This window comes from Rhodnius prolixus, unplaced genomic scaffold (assembly GCF_049639745.1).
Source record: "Rhodnius prolixus isolate KJV_2025 unplaced genomic scaffold, Rpr scaffold_2, whole genome shotgun sequence".
NCBI lineage: Eukaryota > Metazoa > Arthropoda > Insecta > Hemiptera > Reduviidae > Rhodnius > Rhodnius prolixus.
The window spans coordinates 39,906,290-39,929,729 of record NW_027411592.1 but is presented as its reverse complement, the minus strand read 5'-3'; the positions used below and the strand labels follow the sequence as shown (position 1 = coordinate 39,929,729).

Here is a 23,440-nt window from a genome sequence, read left to right as displayed (position 1 = left end):
ACTTTATCTCCATTTTAAATAAAAATTCCAATTAAATGTACCCTACCTAAATTAAACATACTCGTACCTTAGGCGAGTGATGGCGAACCTATGACCCGCGCAAGCTTTTTCACTGACCCACAATTGCTAGGCGACCATTTGTTGGTTTACGCGGGTTAATTTAGATTTTCTAATTGTTGAATAATTTATATTCTATCTGTATTTTTTTCAATAACGCATTGACACAAAAGTAATTAAAATGCTATCTATAACCTTTAGTTTGATCATTACAGTTCTAAAACGCAAATGACGATAAATGCTTTTGTAGTATTTGAAATATAGCAAAAGTGTTTACAAAATATCAAATAAAATGTATAATTTTACTCATATTTTGTTTGTTAAAAAAAATCGACAACCCAAAGCAAATAACCAAATTTAGATTTTTCTTCAGATAAAACACACTTTTGTATGGTTTTGTTCAGTTATATTCAGTGCTCCATAGCACTTGTTTCGTCCCGTTTTACCCGTTAAGCCAACCGAATTTTAAAGATGTTTAGTTTTGAAAATATTCAGTTTAAAATTTTTAAACTTAACTCTTGTGCAAATGGGCATTAGTGACCCAAGAGCTAGTACTAAAAAAAAAAATGAACGAAATTTGACCCACGTCTCAAAAAGGTTCGCCATCCCTGCTCTAGGCATACCTTATTTTATTCCTAATTTATCATTTAAAAAACAATTTTGTGACCACTTACAACTACTTTTTCTTACCGTCATTTATAATACTTTAAATTTCTTGAAACAATATTAAACGTGTTCACTTGAAAGGTACAGTTTTCAAAAAATGGTCATACTGGGTCGAAATGTGGGAATCGACTAAACGTCCCAACTCATTTAGACATTACAGTCAAAAATACTGCAAAAAATGATTTAGGTTTTTTTATTTTCTGCAAATAACCTTTTTTTTTGGGGGGGGGGGCCTTCTGGGCGTGCAGATTAGCCAATGATTCAGTGTGGTGGTGTATTTATTTCTTCAATAATTTAATAAATTATATTATTTAATTATATTATAGTTAAAAAAGTATTTTTCTAATAATTAAATTATATTAGAATGTACCAAGGGTATCTGTCCTTATGTATATTTATAAATAAAGACAGCTTATTATTATTATTATATATTAGAATGTGATTATGTTTAATATGATTTACTATTGCCTCAAGAGTTCCAATATTTGCCCCTGCCAATATCTGCTGCAAATTAGTCGGCAGTTCTATCTTATTTTCCACTATGGCTTTCCAAAGGTTGTCCCTGCCTTTAGTTCTTTGAGGGCATGCCAAAATTAAGTGGTTGGAATCAGCTTCTGCTTCCTCCCCACATGTGCACTGCTTATCCGGGAGAACCCCTATGCGGAATAGATGGCTTGGAGTTCGGTTATGGTTCAATCTAAAACGATTGAACTTGAATTAAATTGATAAAAGTTTGTGTAGCAGAATTTGTTCGGAGTGATGGCCAATTTGTAATCGTATAGATGATAAGGAAGTTTTTCAAGTCTTTCCAGTGGGTGTAAGTGATTTGCTATGTCACAGAATGTTTCGATTAGTATTGGGGTCTTTTTTAGTTTCCAGTACTGTTCTGTCAGAACTCTAGAGGTAAGGGTCGGGATTTGTTTGGTAACTGGATAGGATGCGATGAGGAGTCGGTTAACTAGATATCTTGCCGCCAATGTTTTGCGCCTCAGCCTCAGTGGAAATTCTTTCGTTTCTACCAATAAGGCATTTGTGGGGGAGGACTTCATAGCGCCCAAACAGCTTCTTAAAGCTTTATATTGGATCCTCTCCACTTTAGTTAGGTGTGTGTGAGAGGCATCGCCGTATAGAAATGCCCCGTAGTTCAATTGGCACAACACTAGCTGTCTGTACAACATCAGAGAGGTCTTAATATCAGCTCCATAATTCAGATGAGTGATGCACCTTATGACATTGAGAGCTGCTTCACACTTGCCCACTAGATTGTTTATATGGGTTCTCCAAAGAAGTTTGCAATCCAAGAACATCCCAAGCCATTTCACGCAGTTAACCAGCTCAATTCTGAGTTTTCCTGCCTTGATTCTTCTAGGCACAACGTACTTCCTATGTCTCGTGAACATAATTGCCTTGGTCTTTTCAGCGTTTATAGTGAACCCGAGTTGATCGCACCAATTCGAGAATTGTTCCATGGCTGAATCTATTGCTGCCAACGCTTCTTCCGCTTTTTTCGCCTCGCAGTATAACATAAAGTCATCAGCTAACTGTTGGATGCGCACCTCAGGGTCCAATACCCGTCTTAGGCTGGCTGTATAGATATTAAAGAGGAGAGGGCTGAGTACCGCCCCCTGGGGCAGCCCAGTACCCGAGAGGCGCGGTCCCAGTCGCTTTCCATTCACCTCCACCACCATTGCTCTTTCGAAAAGGAAGTTCACTATATTTAACAGCAATCTTCGTGGGGTGCCTATCTCTTGCATTTTATTTATTAGAATGTTGATATTCACGTTATTGTAGGCATTAGACAGATCAACGCTTATTGCCAAAAGATAGTTATTGTTAGAGTTGCTGGTGAGTACATCATTGTAGAATGATGTAATTGCGTCAATCGTGTTGCGGCCTCTTCTGAATCCACTCTGACAATTTGGGTGAAGTCCCTCCGATTCAATCCACCATTCAAGTCTTGCTTTAAGGAGACGCTCGAATGTCTTTCCGAGTGTGGAAGTCAATGTTATCGGGCGGTAAGACAGCAGGTCATTTGGGTCTTTTCCTGGTTTTAGGATAGGAACAATGAGGTGAACGTTCCAGTCCTTAATATTAGTGCTGTTAGTCCAAATTTTGTTATATATGTCTAATATAGTTGCTTTACTGCTATCTGTCAGTTTATTTATCATGGGGTAGTGAAAGCCATCTACGCCAGGTGATGTATTTTTATTGGTTTTGAGAGCATTGTTAAATTCTGCAATGTCAAAAGGTTCCTCTAGTCTGTGTACTGTAGTCGCAAGTGGTTGTATTCTAAGGTTTTGTGGAGCGTAATCCGGAGTCAGTGCGTGCAGAAGGTCGGTCGCCCAGTCCAGCTTAGCTGAAACAGTTTTCCTCTTATACCCAGATTTCAGAATTTTTATTCTTTCCCAAATTGTTTTAAGGGGGGTGCTAGAATTAAATTCGCCACAAAATTGCCTCCACTTTTCTCTCTTTTTGTTTTTATACATCCACCGACATTTAGCGGTAGCCTGTCTACTACGGATAAAAGCGGTCAGAGAAGATTGATTTTTATATTTGTTAAAGGCCTCAATATTATCTAATCGAGCTTTCGTACAGTCGTCATCCCACCAAGGTCGAGGAACCGTCTTCTTGTTCCCTGCATACAATTTATATTTCGGAATTGACTTGGCTGCTGCATAGTTCATTGCATTCACGAATTTGCTATACTCCTCCGTGGGGTCTTCACCTGTATCTACCCCTCCCAACTGCTGGTCAACTAAATTACTGTACTTATCCCAGTCCGCTTTATGTAATTTCCATTTTGAGCGACTGATAACCCCTTGCTGGGTGTATGGGTTATGTGCCCCGATCTTAATCGATAAACCTAAATGGTCCGACCCCAATGGTTCGCTAACAACACTCCATACGCACTCAGCTGCCAGAGCCGCAAATAACCTTCACAAGTCATTATAACCTCAAAATCCATTCCGTTTAAAGATCTTGCTAAAACTCGTTTTCTCAAATTTCTTTCCTCTACAAACAGCTCATCCTAAGACTCTAGTAGAACACCTACCTTCTTCTTCAACAATACCAGGATAATCCTCCAAGAAGATTAAAGAGAAGATAGATAACCTCGTGATCTGCTCTTATCGTCAGAGCGGTGTAATAATATGTACACGACAATGGAGTGACACCACTGCCTTCTACATTCAGTATTCCTGGCATTGTGTTATCATGTTCCACATTTACTTGTTGCAACAATTGTGGTTGCAGTTGTAAATTACAATAAAAGATTTAAACAAAATATTAATAATAGTATATAAAAAAAACGTTACAGTTGAGAGAGATCCTTGCTTATAAAACGACGCCATATTGAAGATTACAAGAGATCGGGAAGACAGAATGACTAAATGAAGATAAAGGTCTTGTTAATATGGAATTAAAAAAAAAAATCCGCCAAAGCCGATTGTATCTGTTGAGCCGTTGCAGGATTAGATTGAAGAATATTTCTAGCGAAACATGGAGGGTAAATCTGATTACTTCCAAGAAATATCGTTCGTGTTTTAACGTTTTTGTATGTAAATTGAGAGGATGTGTTAGTGTTAAGGTTTTATGGCCACTAACTACGACCGCTTTTCTCACACTGCCTTCTAAATCTATCTTCAATATTGACTGGAAACTAACTCTTGCCTCCCATCTGGTCGCTGTCCATCGTTACATGCACATGGCTTTTATTTATTACTCTGTTCTTCAAACAGCCACGGTCTCCTGGATTATTCCCCAAACAAGTTTTTGCAGTATTTTTGCAGTGTATTTGTTGGGGGAACTCAGTTTTAATTATTTTAAAATATACTCTGTTTTAATGTTAAATCTTTTGTTTGCAGGTAAGAAATTTGAAGTTTGAATCTGTATGATGATTTGCTGAATCAGGTTAGTTTACAAAAAAAAACATTTTTATGCTTACCTCAAATATCAATTTAGAGAGAGAGCTCGGATTTGGTGTAGTGGTTATGAGGAAAGACAAGGTTATGGAGGATTACCTGGTATTGCGGAAGAAAGTAGAGATGTACTACTAGAAGCTTAGGATGAGCTGTTTGTAGAGGAATGAAATGGAAGGGATTTTGAGGTTATCATGACTTGTAAAGGTTATTTACAAATTTACTGTCTGGTATTATTACTATTGATACCCGGGAAAAGGGGTCTGTTCCACAAGGTTCAAGACAATTAGTACACTTCTAGACAAGCTGGCGGCACATTGCACAGATAATGGTGGAATTAGGCACCCATTTCTGCTGGCAAAGTACCGGTATTTATAAAAAAATCGTTTACTGTTTTCATTTTGTGATTTCCCCCTGGACAAAGTAGTACATAAGCTGTACAAAGAAGAAAAATCTTTAGAGAATTTTTTTAAAAATTCGAAGTAAAGTGAAAAAATCCTCTCCCAGTAACGAACATACTTTCGAATCAGTTTTTAAAGAAAGGTATGGCTTTCCATTTTCAATTGTAGCAGGTTCATCGTTGATAAGTAACATTTCGAAATATGAATAATTTTGTCACATTATAGTTCTAATTGCAGTAAGACGTAGATTTCAAACATAAAATAATGATATTTTCACGTTACTTAGTAGAAAGGAATCTAATGTTTTACAACTTATACAGGTATTTAGATGCACCATTTCGCTACGAAGACATAATATTCTCCACCAACATCTATGTGCTTAAATCTGTATCAGAGCTAGCATAGAAATATGAATATTTAAAAGCTATAGCCGAATTAGAATGAATGGAAGAAAATGCTTAGAGAAGGATTACGTGATTTTAATTTCGGTTAAGCTATAAGGATGTCAGGAGTATAGAGTACTGATCCATCCATTAGCTGTAGTATATGTAAATAGTTGTTTATAGCAGAGAGATGAATGAGTGAAGCGAATGTATTTATAAGTAAGAATGGAGTATGAGTACGGTGACCATTATTTTTGTATCAAAAAACAGGACAAGGAGCAAAAAAGAACCTATAAAAAATATTAAAAGGTACGTTTATTAACACGAGATCGGTTATTACAAAACAATGGCCATACGAGGGTCGTTTGAAAAGTCCGTGTAAAAATAAAAACTACTTAATTTTTTGGGGTAAACCTTTTTTATTTTTCAACATAGTCTCCTTTTAGGCTTATACACTTCGTCCAACGCTGCTCTAGTTTGTTGATCCCTTCCGAATAATAGGATTTGTCCAAGTCTGAAAAATAGCCATTCGTTTCTGCAATCACCTCCTCGTTTGAATAAAATCTTTTTCCCGCCAGCCATTTCTTCATATTGGGGAAGAAATAGTAGTCCGAGGGAGCCAAGTCTGGAGAATAAGGGGGATGTGAAACGAGTTGGAACCCTATTTCCATTAATTTTGCGACCACAACTGCTGAGGTGTGAGCTGGTGCGTTGTCGTGATGGAAAAGGACTTTTTTGTGGGCCAATCGTGGGCGTTTTTCTTGCAGCTCGGTTTTCAAACGGTCCAATAACGATGAATAATATGCACCTGTAATAGTTTTACCCTTTTCCAGATAGTCGATGAGGATTATTCCTTGCGAATCCCAAAAGACAGTCGCCATAATTTTTCCGGCCGAAGGAACGGTCTTCGCCTTTTTTGGCGCAGATTCCCCCTTGGTAACCCATTGTTTAGATTGTTCTTTGGTCTCAGGAGTGTAGTGATGTATCCATGTTTCATCCACAGTGACGAAACGACGCTTAAAGTCCTGCGGATTCTTCTGGAACAGCTGCAAACCGTCCTTGCAACACTTCACACGATTTCGTTTTTGGTCAAGCGTGAGAAATCGCGGCACCCATCTTGCGGATAGCTTTGTCATGTCCAAATGTTGAAGCAAAATATTTTGTACCCGTTCATTCGAGATGCCCACAGCACTGGCAATCTCACGCACCTTCACTCTTCTGTCATCCATTACCATATCATGGATTTTATCAATGATTTCTGGAGTAGTAACCTCAACAGAGCGTCCAGAACGTTCAGCGTCACTTGTGCCCATATGGCCACTCCGAAAATTTTGAAACCACTTATAAACTGTTCTAATCGAAGGTGCAGAGTCACCATAATGTTTATCAAGCTTCTCTTTAGTCTCCTGAGGCGTTTTGCCTTTCATAAAGTAGTGTTTAATCAACACACGAAATTCTTTTTCGTCCATTTTTTGAAAATCACTCGACTTCCTCGATCCAAACGAATGCCAAACACAAAGAAATAGACCGATCTGGCTGAAACTTGGTGTGTGTTCTTCCAAGAGATGCTACTAACTAAACATAACCTCGATACGCGCCAGTGGTGCTATCTCACTGACTTTGCACGGACTTTTCAAACGACCCTCGTATAGGTTAGTTTAGTTATTAGTTTTTACATGACGTTTAGCGATCGATGTGTACACTAGTCGACTAGTCTACTCTATCGGTAAAACAGGTTGTGATTTACGCTAAAGGTTCGTCCAAAGTTAATGTACACAGACAATTTTTTTCTAAACGATTATTTGCAAACTTAATTATTATACGTTTATACTATATTTTACATTCAAAAATTAAATTTGAGTATAATTTAAATGTCATTGAACAACAGTACAAAACAGTACAAATAAATAAAAAAACAGGAAATTTATGCTTAAAAAATAAAAAGGACAGCATCTTAAAAAACAGTACTGTCCTGCAAAAAACAGTACGAATGGTCACCGTAAGTATGAGTGATATCCTAGTGATAAGCACCTAGACGATGCTGGCTGTATGGCGGAAGCCAATGCCACAAATAGAAATAGTCGTATTTTCATCGTGAAAATTTTCGATTTTATGTTCATGTTCAGTTACCCAATTGGGCACCTTCTCATCTACTTGATATTGTGTTGCAGTTGTAAATTTCGATAAAATGTAAAACAAAAAAGAGATAATTTTTAATTATTGTTTTCTTTAATTTAACGTATTTAACTTTTTTACACAAATCATTTCGGCACTAATTCTTCCACTTATATTACTAACTCGCTCTTTTTGGAGAACCTCTGTGTCTTCCGGGAAAGAAAAGAGAAAAAACAGTTATGGAACACTCATCTACACAAAATCTCAAAAACAAGAAATGGCGTTACGTTTGCATGAGATAATGTACTCTCCAGTTAACGTCCAAGTCTTAGATTCTGTATAATGTCCTCACTTCTCCAGTCCGCCTGTTCTACCCAGTGAAACAGAAAGTATACTGAAACAATGAACACCTTAACGACAGATTAAAAAAACTGATAAGCTGTTTTACCAAAATTAGTTAATCTAACGAACAAACGCACAAAACCAGCATTTTCCCCGTTATTTTTAACTTTGAACGTATCCTCAATGAATGTTGAATTAGGCATTACACCGTGTATTTCAGCCACACATTTTATAAAGTTCTTACCCAATTTTACATCAGCATCACCAATCAGTTTGCGTGGACTGTTTAAATCTTCTTTCCAGTATAGAGTTACAACCAAAGATGCTTGAACTATTTGCTGTATTAGCTCTGTTGGTTTCATAGGAAATAGGCAAGATTTACCACCGTAGTATTTATGTCCTGGCGCCATAGTTCCAGCCACATCCTCGCCGGTTGATTTGTTTTTTTTACGTTTACTTTTCCCATCTTCCTTTCCACCATCGTCGGCTTCCGTTTCTTCATCTGCCTTTGCCTTCTCATCATTAAGCGTGGATTCTTCTGCCATCTGTAACTTTTTCGTAAAAAATAAATCATCAAAATTGTTCGCAACATAAGTTGCATAACGTTCCAACTGATCTAGGTTGAAGTACTGCACCGTTAAAGCCATTTGCCTGTTATCTGCTGGATCTCTCTTTTGTATTAAAACTTTCTCCCCTTCTTCGTCATCGTCCTCCTCCTCCTCCTCCTCTTCTTCATCATCTTCGGTTTTTATTTTATCTTCTGTGAGGCTGTACTTATCTACCAATATTTCTATCATGAAGACGTGCTCATGTGAACATTCTACTTTGAATCCCTCTATTTCCATTTGATCTTCCCACTCTACTCTAAATGCATAATCTAAATCAGTGCTTATATTTAAAAAATAAATAAATAATAATCAGATTTTAATTTATAAAACCATGGTTTCCATTTATGGTTATTTTCTGTTTTACACAATACCCGATCTGATGGATTTTAATGCATATGGACAAAACTCTGTTCATCCAACACCGAAAAGCGTAGTAATTGATGCGAAACTTGTGAAATGTAGTTTGATTCGCCGAGCCGGATAATATCGGCGATTATACCCGTCATAGCACGCATATTTATTGCATTCTTGACCAGTTTCGGACTTTTATTCACCGTCAGAGGTTGAGATGTTTCCGTCTTGCACTACAGGGTGTAGTTTATTCTACTTCCTATAATCTTTTTATTATTTACTTAAGACAAGCAAGGTAAAGCACCAGTTTCCCGGTCAATGACAATATTATTGGAACCACTTTTCTCTTCTCTAATATTTTGAAAATCACAAAAAAAAAAAAACGAACCAAACTATACTGGAAGGAAAATAAGTTTACGAAAATAGGGAAAGAAACACACAACTCTAGGATCACTGGTTGGAATTTCTGGATAAATGGTGGTAGATCAGGACCTAGCGGCTCCTGGGGATCTACTGGTCACAGGAGGCCACTGAATAATTTTGTGATTTAAAAGGCCAGCTCAATTCACCCAGCTGAGCTTTCACAAAGTCGACTTCAAATTTTTAGTTATAATAGTCTTTCTTGGAACCCCCACACTAGACTAAAAAGAACTGGACTAAACAGACGCTATCGACTACTTAAAAAACTCTTAGACGATAGATCAAAACTCCCTCTGGACAACAAAAGACTAATTTATACTTCCATTTTGAAACCCACCTGGGCGTATGGAATAGAGCTGTGGGGTTCAACCAAACGCTCCAATCTCCAAAGGATTCAATCGCTACAATCTAAAATACTTCGAACTACTGTAAACGCTCCATTTTATGTCTCTACTTTGACTATACACACTGACCTTAACATTCCTTTTGGCACTCAAGTCGCCCAAAATACGATGCAGAAAACTTTACCTGCAATCTCATATAAATCCTCTAGCACAAAAATCTTTCTTCAAGAACTCTTTCTGACAACCCGGACAAGACGCCTTAAGAGACAGTGGCCTCGTGATTTCCTCTCAAGTGAAGAGATCGACTAATAGCCTAATGTTTTGGAGTGTTACCACTGGGTAACTTCTCCACTCGTATACTTCTGTTATCACTGTTACTTATAGCGCCAACGCGCTGATTGTAGCCAAAATAAATGCCAACGAAAAAAAAAAGTTATAGTATTTAATTATAATCATATTAGTTGGCTAGGCGACAGAAACCATAACTCTGGATAAGAAATGGTCCTCCATTGATGTGTTTGTTGACTTTCTTGGCGTTGCAAATTAATGGTTCTTCTCTTACAAGATTTACATTTACGCAATTTTTCTGTAAATTTTTATTTCCTATTTTGTTTGTTTCATTATATTTTATGGGAATTTTCTTTAATTGTTTAATATTAGCATATAATTGTGGGAACGAAAGTACTGAAATAATAAAATGGAATTATGAATAGCAAATTGATAAAATGAAAAGTGCGCTGTTAAATTATATCTTTCATTTTAATAACTTAGAATCATAAAATTGTTTTTTACACATAAACAGGTTTTTTTTCATTTAAAAAATGACTTCTAAAAAATATCTCTAAAGAATCATGAATTAAGAACTCTGAATTATGTTTACTAAGTCAGCTGTAGTTACTAAGTATGCTTAGTATTTTACAATTATATTTTTTACGATAGTAAAAAGATCCGGACACTGGCAGGACTTTCTCGTACGTAAATGATACAATGTGCAGGTTCACTGTGATGAAATATTGTTGATGAAGGAAAGGTGACGTCACAGATCCCTCCCAGAACTGAACTTATTCTCTGAGCAAAAGTTTCATACCAAAATGATAGACCTAATTTACGTTTTGTCCATGTTCGAATGAATCCCTATGTTAACTGCCTAGACAAATTGTGGAAAACGAGAAAACCACATGTTTTAAAGCCGCACTTCCGGAATTTTGGGTGTACTTGCATATTCTTTCTGCTTTTAGAATTTTGGTAAGACAATTCAAACTGTAATATCATTTCAGATCTTAAAAAAACTTACAATAGCTTACTGCTACAAAAGCTGAAATACAAATATACCAAATCTTTGGACTTTTAGAACTCGCTCAAAAAGCATATTTCCAGAGGATACCAATTTAGAAAATTAGTCATTTCTTGCATATTAGTGTCGTAAAATATGTTTTTATAGCAATTTTGTCGTGGACACACGTGCGACGACCTTGACAGGTCTTCTATGCGCCCAAGAAAACGGTGTAGGCTACACCTGTTCTAAGGAAAGGATTCTTTGGTTAACAATGCTTAGCACCTTACGGGGGAGTTTTATCAAAGAATTTCAGACTTACACTGTTTTCCGCCTGAATATTTATTTACAAAAGTATTTGTAAAAAGTTGTGTATTTAATAATTGAATAATGAAAAATACTTAATCAAATAGTGCTCTATAAGTTTGCCACATTGTACCACCGAGAATGATGGTATTACATTTACCGTTAGAAGCGCTGTCTCGTGATTGTGGTACATGAAACTCGTCAAGTCATCCAGGCCATCCATTCTTCTTGCATAATGACTAGGAGCCTGGTGTACGCAAAGTAATCACTATACTGTCTACCTAGTAGGGCAGTGTTCCTTTTAACAACCTTCTTGTTGATGAAGGCTCTGTAATAAACCCGTTCATCATCAGACTGATGGAATGTTTGCTTTGGATGATCAAATATTCTAGATGGATGTGACAGTACAGTGGTTGAACGGATGTGATCTAGATAGTGGCTCTGTTCAGTGAATCCAATTTTGTAGTTGTGAGTTTTAAAATTGAGTTAAAATCTCAGAAGTAAATTTTATTTTTATTAAAAAATAAAAATAAATTTTAAATAATTATAATTAAATTAACTCCTTAACAAAAACTTACATTTTAAAAAGTTAAGTATAACAGTTGGTTAAACGCCAAAAGGTACACAAATCAGCAAGTTATATCATTTAAGTAATTTTACTGCATTAATTTTCATTCATATTTTTTAGAATTTATTAGAAGCCCCAGACCCTTATGCTGGCCATTTTCATCTACAAAATATTTGTTTAATAAAGTTTAGCACCCTATTAACTTAGATTGATTATAAGGAGCTACTCAACTATTAATGCACTGGTTTTTAAAAAAATGCTAATGAAAAAATAATCATTATGACGGTCATTATTTTAAAAAATTACATAAAAAATGCATCTGCCATCATACATTTGATTTTTGTTTTGTTTTTAAAAAACATCTTATGTTGTACCTTACTGAAATTGTAACCCTCAATTGCCACCCTCACATTGTTCATATTTTAAGAAATTTAGGTCAAATATTTTGTCTCTGTATTGAAGTTTTTTATGTTGTATCTTCTCTTTCATATGTTGTAGTCACGTGAGCCTGCATATCAGATGTTAAACATTAACTAGGAAATTAAAAAAGTGAATAAGAATGGCCAACTATTAAAAAAGCAAGGCTAAGGCTCGATGGGTTACAGATCAAGTAACACCTGGAAATCTGTGTACCTGTGTCTCTTATTGTACTTATTATACAGTTGCGAAATAAGGAAATGGAATAACAAAAGTAATCTTCCAAAATTATTGAAACTATTGCAGAAAAAATGTATTATTGAAAACAACAAATTAATTATCGTTCTGTTTTATTTCTCAGAATGTGAGGAATAGCTCAAATTCCCTTCACGAATTCCTCTTTATTCCCTAATAAAGCATTTTTAATAGTTTTTCAAATTCTGGCCAAATCGTTGAACATTATTAACCTCCTGTCTCTAAAAAAATGGTTTCCAGCCATATTGGAGTTAAATACAATGTATTGTTCAGTTCTCCTTAACATTTTGCCCCAAGTTGATGAAGGTTTTCATCTGAATTGCCGCCAGCAATGTTCATAACTTTGGTTAAATTGAACTGGTTGACATATCACCTTGAACTATTCCGTTTATTTCTTTTTTGCCAGCAGAATTTCGTGATCATTCTAACCCAACAGCTTCCACTTCCTTCTTCTCCAGCGAAAATTATTTTCAATTTCTTAAGGTTGAGGGGATTTGTGTTAATTATTGAATGAAATACAGTAATCGCTCAGATACTGTTGCAATAATTTTAAGATCTGTTATTCGATTGTTGTTTGCTTACGATTTATTACTGACCTTCGCGTAGCCTATATGAAAAAAATTAAAAAGATTATATTACTATTTTAAATAAACAAATCCTGTTGAATGGAGTAAATGTCATGAAATCCTGTTGAATTTAGTAAAAACTCCTGAATTATCCAAGGATACGTAATATATTTCAATCAAGGCGTTCATGGCAAAGTTCTTATTTGAAGTTTTCTATCCCGTTTTGAGGTCTCCTGAATTCGAAATCTTGTTTTTTAAGGAAATATTCTTGGTGTTTATGTGAAGAAAACTTCTCAAAAACTAAATAATTACAGAAAGCTTAAACTTAATATATCGTTTGGTAACTTCCATGCGGGTCCTGACAGAAAGTTAGCGACCAAAATCTTTCAGCCGGAAGTAGTGTAAGTATTTACTACTTTGGTGTGATTTTTCTCTGAAATGGCCAATTTTCGCCAATATCCTCAGTATACTGAAGAAATAATATTCTTTAGGAGCAGTTCTTGACCGAAGATCAGATATTATTTCTGTGAAATCTTGGAGTTTTGGTCAGATTGTAAATGCCTACGCTTCGAACTACATTTAATTCAACTTCAGGGTTTAAATTTTTTATTAGTATCTATTAACTACGTGTACATATTTTGCTAAAATTTTTATTTTTATTATTTTTATTGTTTTTTTAGTGCACGTCAATATTTGTAATAATAATTGGCTCCCGTAAGTTTTTTAGTGCTGTACTGGCCTTTGGTCAGTGCTCTCTCGTTACAGACGACTCTGTCCATCATCGGACAAGATTTGCTGTGATTATTGCAATAATATTTACTAATGCACTACAAAAAAACGATTGAGTAGATCTTGATTTTGTTCTATGTGCTAACAGCCTGTCACCTCACATAATAAAAATTTGCTCAATCGCTTTTTGTAAAGTAGTAGTTAATATTATGTGCTATAATTTTAGCAAAATATGTACATTAATAAAAAATCTAAGCCTTGAAGAACAATTAAAAAATATAGTTCTAAACGTAGGCATAAATATTTTTTATATCCAAACTGAACAATACTTTTGATTCCTCAGAAATAATTACATCCTTAAGTATCCTCATAACAAATTAGAAACATTTTGCCTGTAAAGTTCCTTTAAAGTGCCTTCCTTTGAGTGTACCGTTAAAGAGAGTGAATACCAATTTGAAGAAAATTCTTTTCCATAACTACCGCTTTACTAATTCGGCTTTTCACTTTTTGGGTTCTTTCTTGAAAATCGTACGATTTCCTCCGAACATGCAAAGCTAATTGCACTCATTTCAATCTTCAACTTTTATTTGTAATATTTTCCAAAAGAAACTCCATTATTAGTAATTCTGGGTTGAGAAATGGGGATGCTGCGTTTTGAATGGACCTTTGCTCTTCAATGAACGGAGTTTTCACTATTTTGAAGGCTACAATTTTTATTTCAATCATATAACTAGAGAAGTTCGTTTGTTGTGCAACCTCAGGAAACATGGAGCTTGCTGAAAGCAAAATGATCACCTCATAAGTAAGATTTGGTTAAACATAGTAGATAAACAGTAGCTTAGTACGGTTGAAGAACAAGACAAAAAAAAAAACGCTTTGGTTACACCCCATTAGATTTGTTGCACTTGTTCAGTTTGCGACATTGAACAGTAGTTAAGGTTGAATAAATATTCTATTGTGGTAAACCTTACCATTTACGAACATTGTCTCAACGTCCCCGTAGGGGGAAGTGGACTAGCCACTTCTTCAGGGAGCTTGGCGTCCCTGCGGGTATCCCAGTCTAACAACACTTCAACACTCACACTGACACCCCTTAACACTCACACACTACACTTAGGACCTGCAGAGGTAGTTGCTGTGTGCAGCTACTTGGGTTTAGCGAACCCACAGGTAAACTCGAGCTCCCCACCACACACCTCACTCACACCTTAACACTCACACTATACAGACGACTACACACACTGCACGAACAAGGACACGCACTCGTCGAGAGTCAGAGTATAAATATCTCTCCCTCGCGTGCCGTGGCGAGGCTTTGGGGCTAGGGTGGAAAAGAGGATCCTGGGCATTGAGGGAGACGTTGACCTGCGGGCTTCTTATCCCAACACATGTCTTTGGCCTCGGCTTCACCCGAGAGCTCCACCTGGAGGATACCCCTACTTCAGGAAATCGGCTAGGGAACCCTGTCTCAGACAGGTTCCTAGGGGTAGGAAGGGGGTCACGGGGGCACGGGTCGGTACCTGGTACCGGAACGTTGTCTTCCGTGGCACCTGACTATATCAAGGTTTGATGGTCCACCCGGACAGTAACCGGGTCCATTTGAGCGTCCGTGGAGGCGGGCCCACGAACCTTGATGAATCCCTTTTGATTACTATGGCTAATCAAATCAACCCCCTAGGGCTCAGCCCACCCATTTTCCCTATCCAAACCTCCAATCCCACTCCCTCCCCACATAACCCTCTCCCTTTACCTATCCTAATTCCGAACCCACAACCTCCTATTATTTCCCTCACTCCCCAACCTACTAAACCCCAAACGACCGTTCAAACTAGGCAACGACATGGCGAGGACATGGACATTTCTACAGGACTTACGAAATCAGGTTTGCAGTTCACCCTGCAACCATTTGGCCCCTCTTCCCCGCCAAGGAAGAAAGCCAAGGGCGGCAACAAGCAGGAAAGCAAGAGTCAGGTAAGTTATAAATTCATAGATCTCGAAGAGGACAACTGGGGAAGATACTTCGTGGTTAAAAAGAAGGAGGGTACCTTTGTAAACGAGTGTTCGTTTAAGTTAAATAAATTTATAAAGAGTATTGTTGGCAAGACCAAAAGTGTAAAAAAACTCAGTGATGGCTCTATCTGTATAGAAGCTGAGAACCGTATACAAGCAGAAGCAATCTTAAAATTGCAAAAGTACATGGATGCTGAACTTGAAGCTGGTCCCCACAAACGGTTAAATAGTTCACAGGGAGTAATTACTTGCAGGGACTTTTTAAATAGCACAATAGAAGATATAAAAGAGGGTTTGGCAGATGAAGGAGTAGTGGAGGTGAGGAGGATTAAGAGAAGGCAAGATGGGTCCTTAGTGGACACCGCTTCTCTTGTTCTCACCTTCGATCGGCCTAAACCGCCACAGTCAATAAATGCAGCATTCTATAAACTGAAGGTGCGCCCGTACATACCATCTCCAATGAGATGTTATAAGTGTCAAAGATTCGGGCACACCTCAATGCGTTGCAAAGCTCCAGAAGCGGTGTGCACATGCGGAAAGCCCATGCATGATGGTGAGTGCACACCCCCAATAAGCTGTGTAAACTGTGGTGGGGAACACTCTGCCAGATCCTCTGGGTGTCCCACATTAATAAAGGAAAAAGAAATCCAAAAAGTAAAGACACTGCAGCAGTTGCCCTACCATGAGGCGAGGGCAATAGTAGAAAGTAATGCTTATGCTTCAAGTGCAATATCCTTCGCAGAAAAGTTGAGGACACCCGTACCAGTGGCACACTTAACAAGCTCCGCCCAAATTCAAGGGCACTTAATAAAAGGCCCCTCCCCTGCCTTAAAGGGGACAATTGTAAAAGTGGGAGAAATCCCACCATTAACCACCTCCCCTGCTTTAAGGGGAGTAGTCCCAAAGGTGGGTTCGGCCCCACCATCAAAAATAAGCTCCCCTCAGGGGGAGACAGTAGCCTCAGGGCTACTACCAACTGCTCCCACTACTAGTGGGGGCGCCATAAAGGTGGCGTTAAACCCACCTCAAAATGTAACCGCCTCCAAAGGGGAGTGGAAAGTGGTCAGTCCACCTAAACGCTCCCTGAGGCGGAAAGTAAAGACGATTCTGTCACCCCCCTACCCTACTAGGACTAGGGGGAGAAAATCATTAATGGAAGGACAAACGTCCTCCAAATCCAATGTTCGCTCCCCCAGGAAGCAGTGGCTTCTTATGGGGACGGACATTGAAGCATCAGAATCGGAGGGGGGAAATGCCTCCGACAATCCTCCCAGACGAAGAAAAAAGGGTTGGCCTAAAGGCAAGCCCAAGGATAAGTGTGCCACTGAGTAAATGTATTGTAGAGTTAAATCAAATCACAGCATCCATGTATTTTAGCAGCTATTTCCATACACTGAGTTTATTTTATAACATAATGAATAGTAGGTTACCTTTATTCAATATTTTAAATGCATTAGATATTAAAAAGATCCTGCCAGGTTTAATATTGGGAAAAAAATCATAATGTTTGAGTCAATTATACAATGGAACATGCGGGGCTATACAAGTAATAAAGAAGGACTACGCCGAATGGTGGCGGAATATCGTCCTTTTGGGTTGTGCCTCCAGGAAACGAAGATACGCCCAGGTCAGATCATTCACATACCTGGGTACAAAATATACAGTCATGAGGTACAACCTGCCCCAGGTGGGAGGGCGCACGGTGGTGTAGTCGTCTGTGTACGGGATAATATCCCTAGCAGGCGTCTCAACCTACAAACTAATATACAAGCTGTTGCCGTGCGTCTAGCTACACCACTACAGATCACGTTAGCTAGCATATATCTGCCAGACATCTATTGGCGTAGAAGTGATCTGGAAAATCTGCTCTCGCAGCTCCCTGCGCCGGTGTTGTTGATGGGGGACTTCAACTGTCACAACACCTGGTGGGGGTCAGCTGGGACTGATGCTCGAGGCAGAGCTCTTGAGGAGATTATAGATAATAGCAACTTGATGCTCCTCAATAGTGGTGAAGCAACACGCTTCAATGCACACTCGGGAGGCTTTAGTGCGATTGACCTGAGTGTTGCAACTCCCACCATAGCAGTACGTCTAGAATGGACCACACTAGACCATTTGTATAATAGTGACCACTTCCCAATCCTAGTATCGAGCTCCATCTCCAGATCCGACTTTGTAACTCCACGGAGATACGACATCAACAAGGCGAATTGGCCTGCTTATGCCGCCAGAGTGGTAATACCACCCTCTACAGGAAATACCACTCTGGATAGCGAGCTGTTTGTCAAGGCCCTGGAGGAGGCATCTGGTGGTTCCATTCCGAGAGCTGGCGGGAGAGTCCCACGAACCCCCGTCCCATGGTGGACCCCAGAATGTAAAAGCGCCATAGCAGCTACAAAGCAGGCCTTAAATAGATTCAAGAGGTATCCGACGGATGAAAATCTAATAAACTTTAAAAGACTGAGAGCCAGAGAGAGGCGTATAATCAATGAATCAAAAAAAGCAAGTCTCACCTCCTACGTGTCGAAAATTTCCACGTCAACGACTTTGAAGGAGGTGTGGAGTAAAATAAAAACCCTCTCTGGCGGACGAAAAACCCCGTCGGTACCAATATTAAAAGTCAATGATGTCGTCGTTACCGAGCCGCGGGAGGTAGCCGAGTCCTTGGCTGGTTACTTTGCTGAAGTTTCCAGCTCACAAAATTATTCGGCAGAATTCCTCCGGCGAAAAGGTAACGTGGAGCAACAGCCACTCGATTTTGAAACTGCTATCAGTGAAGCTTACAATGAACCGCTAACCATACATGAATTAGAAAATACTTTAAAGAAATGTAAAGATTCCGCTCCAGGTGTGGACGGAATCCCATATGCAATGATCCGAAATTTGAATGCAACTGCAAAAGAAGGCCTCCTCCGGTTATACAACACCATATGGGAGACCGGCCAATATCCTGATGGTTGGCGGGAAGCAATTGTCATACCGATCCCTAAAGAAGGAAAAGATCCCAGCGATCCCTCCAGTTACAGACCCATTTCGTTGACCACTTGCTTGAGTAAGGTCCTCGAATCTATAATCAATTATAGATTAGTATATGTATTAGAAACTAGAGGACTTTATAGCCAGCATCAAGCGGGATTTCGCAGACATCGTTCCACGTTGGATCAAGTGAGCCACCTAGAGGTCTATGTGCAAAATGCATTTATGCGTAGAGAGCACGTGCTGGCCGTGTTTTTTGACCTCGAGAAGGCTTATGATACAACGTGGAGGTATGCGATTCTGCGGAAGTGTCACGAGTGGGGTCTGCGAGGGAAATTACCAAAATTCCTTCGTGGATTTTTGGAATCACGTAGGTTTCGAGTTCGTCTGGGGTCAGTACTCTCAGACCAGTACCATCTGGAAAACGGAATACCACAGGGATCGGTTCTAAGTGTTTCACTCTTCACGATAGCGGTCAACTGTTTAGCCGAAGTTGTAGGAGATCCCCTAAAAATATCATTGTATGTTGATGACCTCGCCATTTATTTAGCAGGCAAGGACTTAGCCGAGGTTAATGTACTCCTACAACAGGCGATAGATAGAGTGGCTGATGAGGCCAATAGAAACGGGTTTAAGTTCTCTAGAACTAAAACGGTGTGCCTACACTTTTGTCGACTAAGACATGAGCATAATGCTCCAACGTTATACTTAGGAGGCACACCCATTCAGTACAAACCCAACGTTCGTTTCCTGGGCCTCATTTTCGATACTAAGTTATCCTGGCAGGATCACATCGACTACACTAGCAAAAAATCAAGGAGAACCCTCGACATAATAAAATTTTTGGGAAGCTATAAGTGGGGGACGGAGCGGGAAATTTTAAAACGTATTTTCATTACACTCACCCGTTCAAAATTAGAATATGGAGCCCCAGTTTATAGCTCTGCGCGCAAATCACGCCTGAAACTACTAGATAGAATTTATAATGAAGGAATTAGATTATTTACAGGCGCCTTCCGAACCAGTCCGTTACAAAGCCTCTACGTAGAGTCAGGGATGTTGCCACCCCAGCTCAGGAGAGAACAACTCACCCTGGCCTACGCAGCCGGAATATGGGGGAAACGGTCTCATACCTTGTACCCCGCCATATTTGAGAGCCCACATGATATGGAATTTCGACACCAACGCACGCGGACGAGGCCCCTCGGGGTCCGGGCAAAGGAAATTTTAGCAGCGGAGGGCATCGAGTTGGGAGAAGTTATGAATTGGGGTTTTGCTCCTGACCCTCCCTGGCTATTGCCCTCTGCAAAAGTCCGCATGGACCTGGCAATCCACAAAAAAGAAGAAACTTCCCCCGTTGTCTATAGACAAAAATTATTAGAAATTATGAATTTTCACTATGACTTCCGACCTGTCTTTACGGACGGGTCGAAGATGGGCAACGGTGTGGGTAGCGCTGTGTACACAGAGGGAGTTACCCTTAGTTGGACACTCCCTCATTATGCATCGGTGTACACGGCCGAGTTGTTTGCTATTAGCCAGGCCATAACGCTCATAAAAAACAAAAATTATAATAAAGCGTTGGTGTTAACCGACTCACTAAGTGCAGTCATGGCTCTCCGGGATAAGTTCTCGACGGACCCATTGGTCTCCAGAATATTTTATTATTTATCTGAATTGCGTTCACGTGGGCAAAGGGTGACGTTCGCTTGGGTCCCGGGCCACATTGGTGTGTCCGGTAATGAACAAGCGGACGAGGCGGCCAAACGTGCCGCCTCTACAACTACTGATGAAGTCATCCCTGTGCGTCCCACTGACCTAAAAGTATATATGAAACTTCTAATAAGAAATAAATGGCAAGGGCAGTGGGATCGCACAAACGAAAAATTAAAAGAAATTAAACCACGTGTTTGGAACGCTACAGTCGAGAACTACCCGCGGCACGAATCTGTGATTTTGACAAGGCTAAGGATTGGACATACACGTGTGACACATGGGTACCTCCTAATCGCCGAAAGAAGGCCGAGGTGCCCCCGATGCCGAGAAAGGCTGACAGTGTCGCACGTGTTGGAAGGGTGTCAGGCACTGCGTAGCCAAAGAGAAAGAGCAGGCCTGCCACATGACAAGTGCGCTATTCTTGAAGAGGGTTCTCCTTACATAAGGAGGCTATTTACATATTTAAGACATATTAATTTATATTGTAAAATTTAGGTTAGCACTTAGGTTAGTTTATAGTTTAGTTCTTTTAAAGGGGAAAGGAATATCGAGTACTTTCCCCTTGTATGAAATGTGGTGTGAATGTATTTATTGGCGTGAATGTATTTATTAGCGTGAATGTATTTATTGGCGTGAATGTATTTATTGGCGTGAATGTATTTATTGGCGTGAATGTATTTTAAGCGTGAATGTATTTATTAGCGTGAATGTATTTATTAGTAAGAAAGTTGTATGAATGTTTAGGATAGATCACAGAACGGGGTTGAAAGAAATTTTATAAAAGTATTTCAACCCCTCTAGGTTAATTTTAGACTAAGTTTATTTTAGAATGTGCAGGAAAATTTGTTAAAAGTACTGCACATTATCATAGTTCCAAGGAAATAGCCTCCTTATGGTAGATTAGGTTTATTTATATTCGGTAATAAAACACTTTTGGTCTTGCGTTAATATCTTAAGTTAATGTAAATAGGGGAAGGCACGAATATATTCCACTCTCCCCCTCGTCGACTGGATCGATGGACAAGAGGGGATGAGTGGGATATATACTCCAATATACCTGGGCTCCACCCTACCTTGCTCAGCAAGGTGCAGTATGTGGAAGCCCGAAGGTGACGCGTGCCGACCCAGCTCGAGTGGATAAAAGATGAGAGAAGATTAAAATGATTAGGGGCGCTAATGACCTCAGCAGTCGATGCGCCAAAAAAAAAAAAAAAAAAAAAAAAAAATTGTCTCAACGTATATCCATCAATATTTGTTTAGGAAAATGATGTTTTTCTAATCAAAACATAAATATTTTTTATTTTGAATTAAACTTTATCATTTTTAGAAATGTGGTTCGTGATCCACATTATCCATTATATTGGATATTTTAGATTTTATCCGTTTTAGCACGCATGTTGATTGTGTTATTGACCGGTTTCGGTTTTTTATGCATCATCAAAGGCAGTTTAATCGATTACACGTAGAGATTTCGACTTAATTAACTGTCTCGCATTACACTTGCTTGCTGAATCAGCAAGTCTAAGATAATGTTCGTAGTGTTTACGCAACAGAAAAAAAAATCACTCAATTTCAAATTTGATATATTTCTTTGGGAATAAAATAATGTTTATAAAATTTAAATTTGAAATTACTAATTTAGCAAAGAGATCATAAGAGTTATATTTGTACTTACATTCACAGTCTCGCAGTTATTAGCTCTTAACCTCTCGAAAATTAATTGTAACCGAATTAATTCTAAATATTCAGAATTGTTTTTCATTATATTTACATAAATTCACGTTTAACATAGTTTGTACTATCTTCGTGTTTATCGTAAGGTTATGTGTGCCGGTAGTCTTTCTTTGCCTTTATAGTATTACGAGGGTCGTTTGAAAAGTCCGTGCAAAAATAAAAAACTACTTAATTTTTTGGGGTAAACCTTTTTTATTTTTCAACATAGTCTCCTTTTAGGCTTATACACTTCGTCCAACGCTGCTCTAGTTTGTTGATCCCTTCCGAATAATAGGATTTGTCCAAGTCTGAAAAATAGCTATTCGTTTCTGCAATCACCTCCTCGTTTGAATAAAATCTTTTTCCCGCCAGCCATTTCTTCATATTGGGGAACAAATAGTAGTCCGAGGGAGCCAAGTCTGGAGAATAGGGAATAGCCAAGTCTGGCAATAATCCTGAAATCACATTTTAATATTTATTTCTTTCAGTTAAATTAATACTAAATAAATTGCTTTGAATCTTGAATTTGGAGTCCTTCTCTATATCGTGTACTTACGAGGGGGGGAACCCAAAAAAAACCGGAATTATTTTTTAAAAGCTATTTATTTACAAATTTTTTACAGAACAACCTTATCCCCTTCAAAATACTCTCCATTACAACTAATACATTTGTCCCACCGGTGCTTCCACTGTTCGAAACATTTTTTGTAGTCATCTTTAGAAATGGCTGACAGCTCCTTCTTCGTTTTTTTCTTGACCTCTTCAATGTTGTCAAATCGGTGACCTTTCATGCCCTTTTTCATGCGTGGAAATAAGAAAAAGTCGCACGGAGCCAGGTCAGGCGAGTAAGGTGCGTGGGGCAGCGGAACCATGCCATTTTTAGCCAAAAACTGTGTAACAGAGATGGCTGTGTGTGCAGGTGCATTGTCGTGGTGGAAGAACCAGTCTCCTGTTTGCCACAAATCGGGTCTTTTTTGGCGAACACTATTGCGCAATCTTTTCAAAACTTCCAAATACAAGGTTTGATTGACGGTCTGACCTGGGGGGACAAACTCTGAATGGACTACGCCTTTGGCATCAAAAAAGCAAATCAGCATTGTTTTGATGTTTGACTTGACTTGACGACATTTTTTTGGTCGGGGTGAAGATGACGTCTTCCATTGGCTCGACTGTTGCTTTGTTTCTGGGTCATAACCATAGCACCATGACTCATCACCAGTAATGATGACCTTTGACAGAAAGTCTGGATCAGTTTCAAGCTGTTGTTTCAAAGCACGACATGTTTCAACTCGATGTTCTTTTTGATT

At 38.7% G+C, this 23,440-nt stretch overlaps 2 protein-coding genes across 7 annotated transcripts in view; one reads left to right on the top strand and one right to left on the bottom strand.

Annotated features, from left to right (window-relative positions):
- Window positions 1-23,440, top strand: part of DIP2 (disco-interacting protein 2) — a 617,293-nt gene that overhangs the window by 200,017 nt on the left and 393,836 nt on the right. The window lies entirely within an intron of this gene.
- LOC141449627 (uncharacterized) lies at window positions 7,641-11,113 on the bottom strand. Of its 3 annotated transcripts, none has more exons than XM_074119198.1 (2): window positions 8,126-11,113; window positions 7,641-7,949 (listed from the first exon to the last, which is right to left on the bottom strand). In XM_074119198.1, exons 1-2 carry the CDS (start codon window positions 8,724-8,726, stop codon window positions 7,888-7,890), a joined length of 663 nt encoding a protein of 220 aa, XP_073975299.1. In that variant the 5' UTR covers window positions 8,727-11,113; the 3' UTR covers window positions 7,641-7,887. The 3 variants fall into 3 exon arrangements, with proteins under 3 accessions (XP_073975299.1, XP_073975298.1, XP_073975300.1); XM_074119197.1 differs by having other exon boundaries at window positions 7,641-7,933; XM_074119199.1 differs by having other exon boundaries at window positions 7,641-7,904.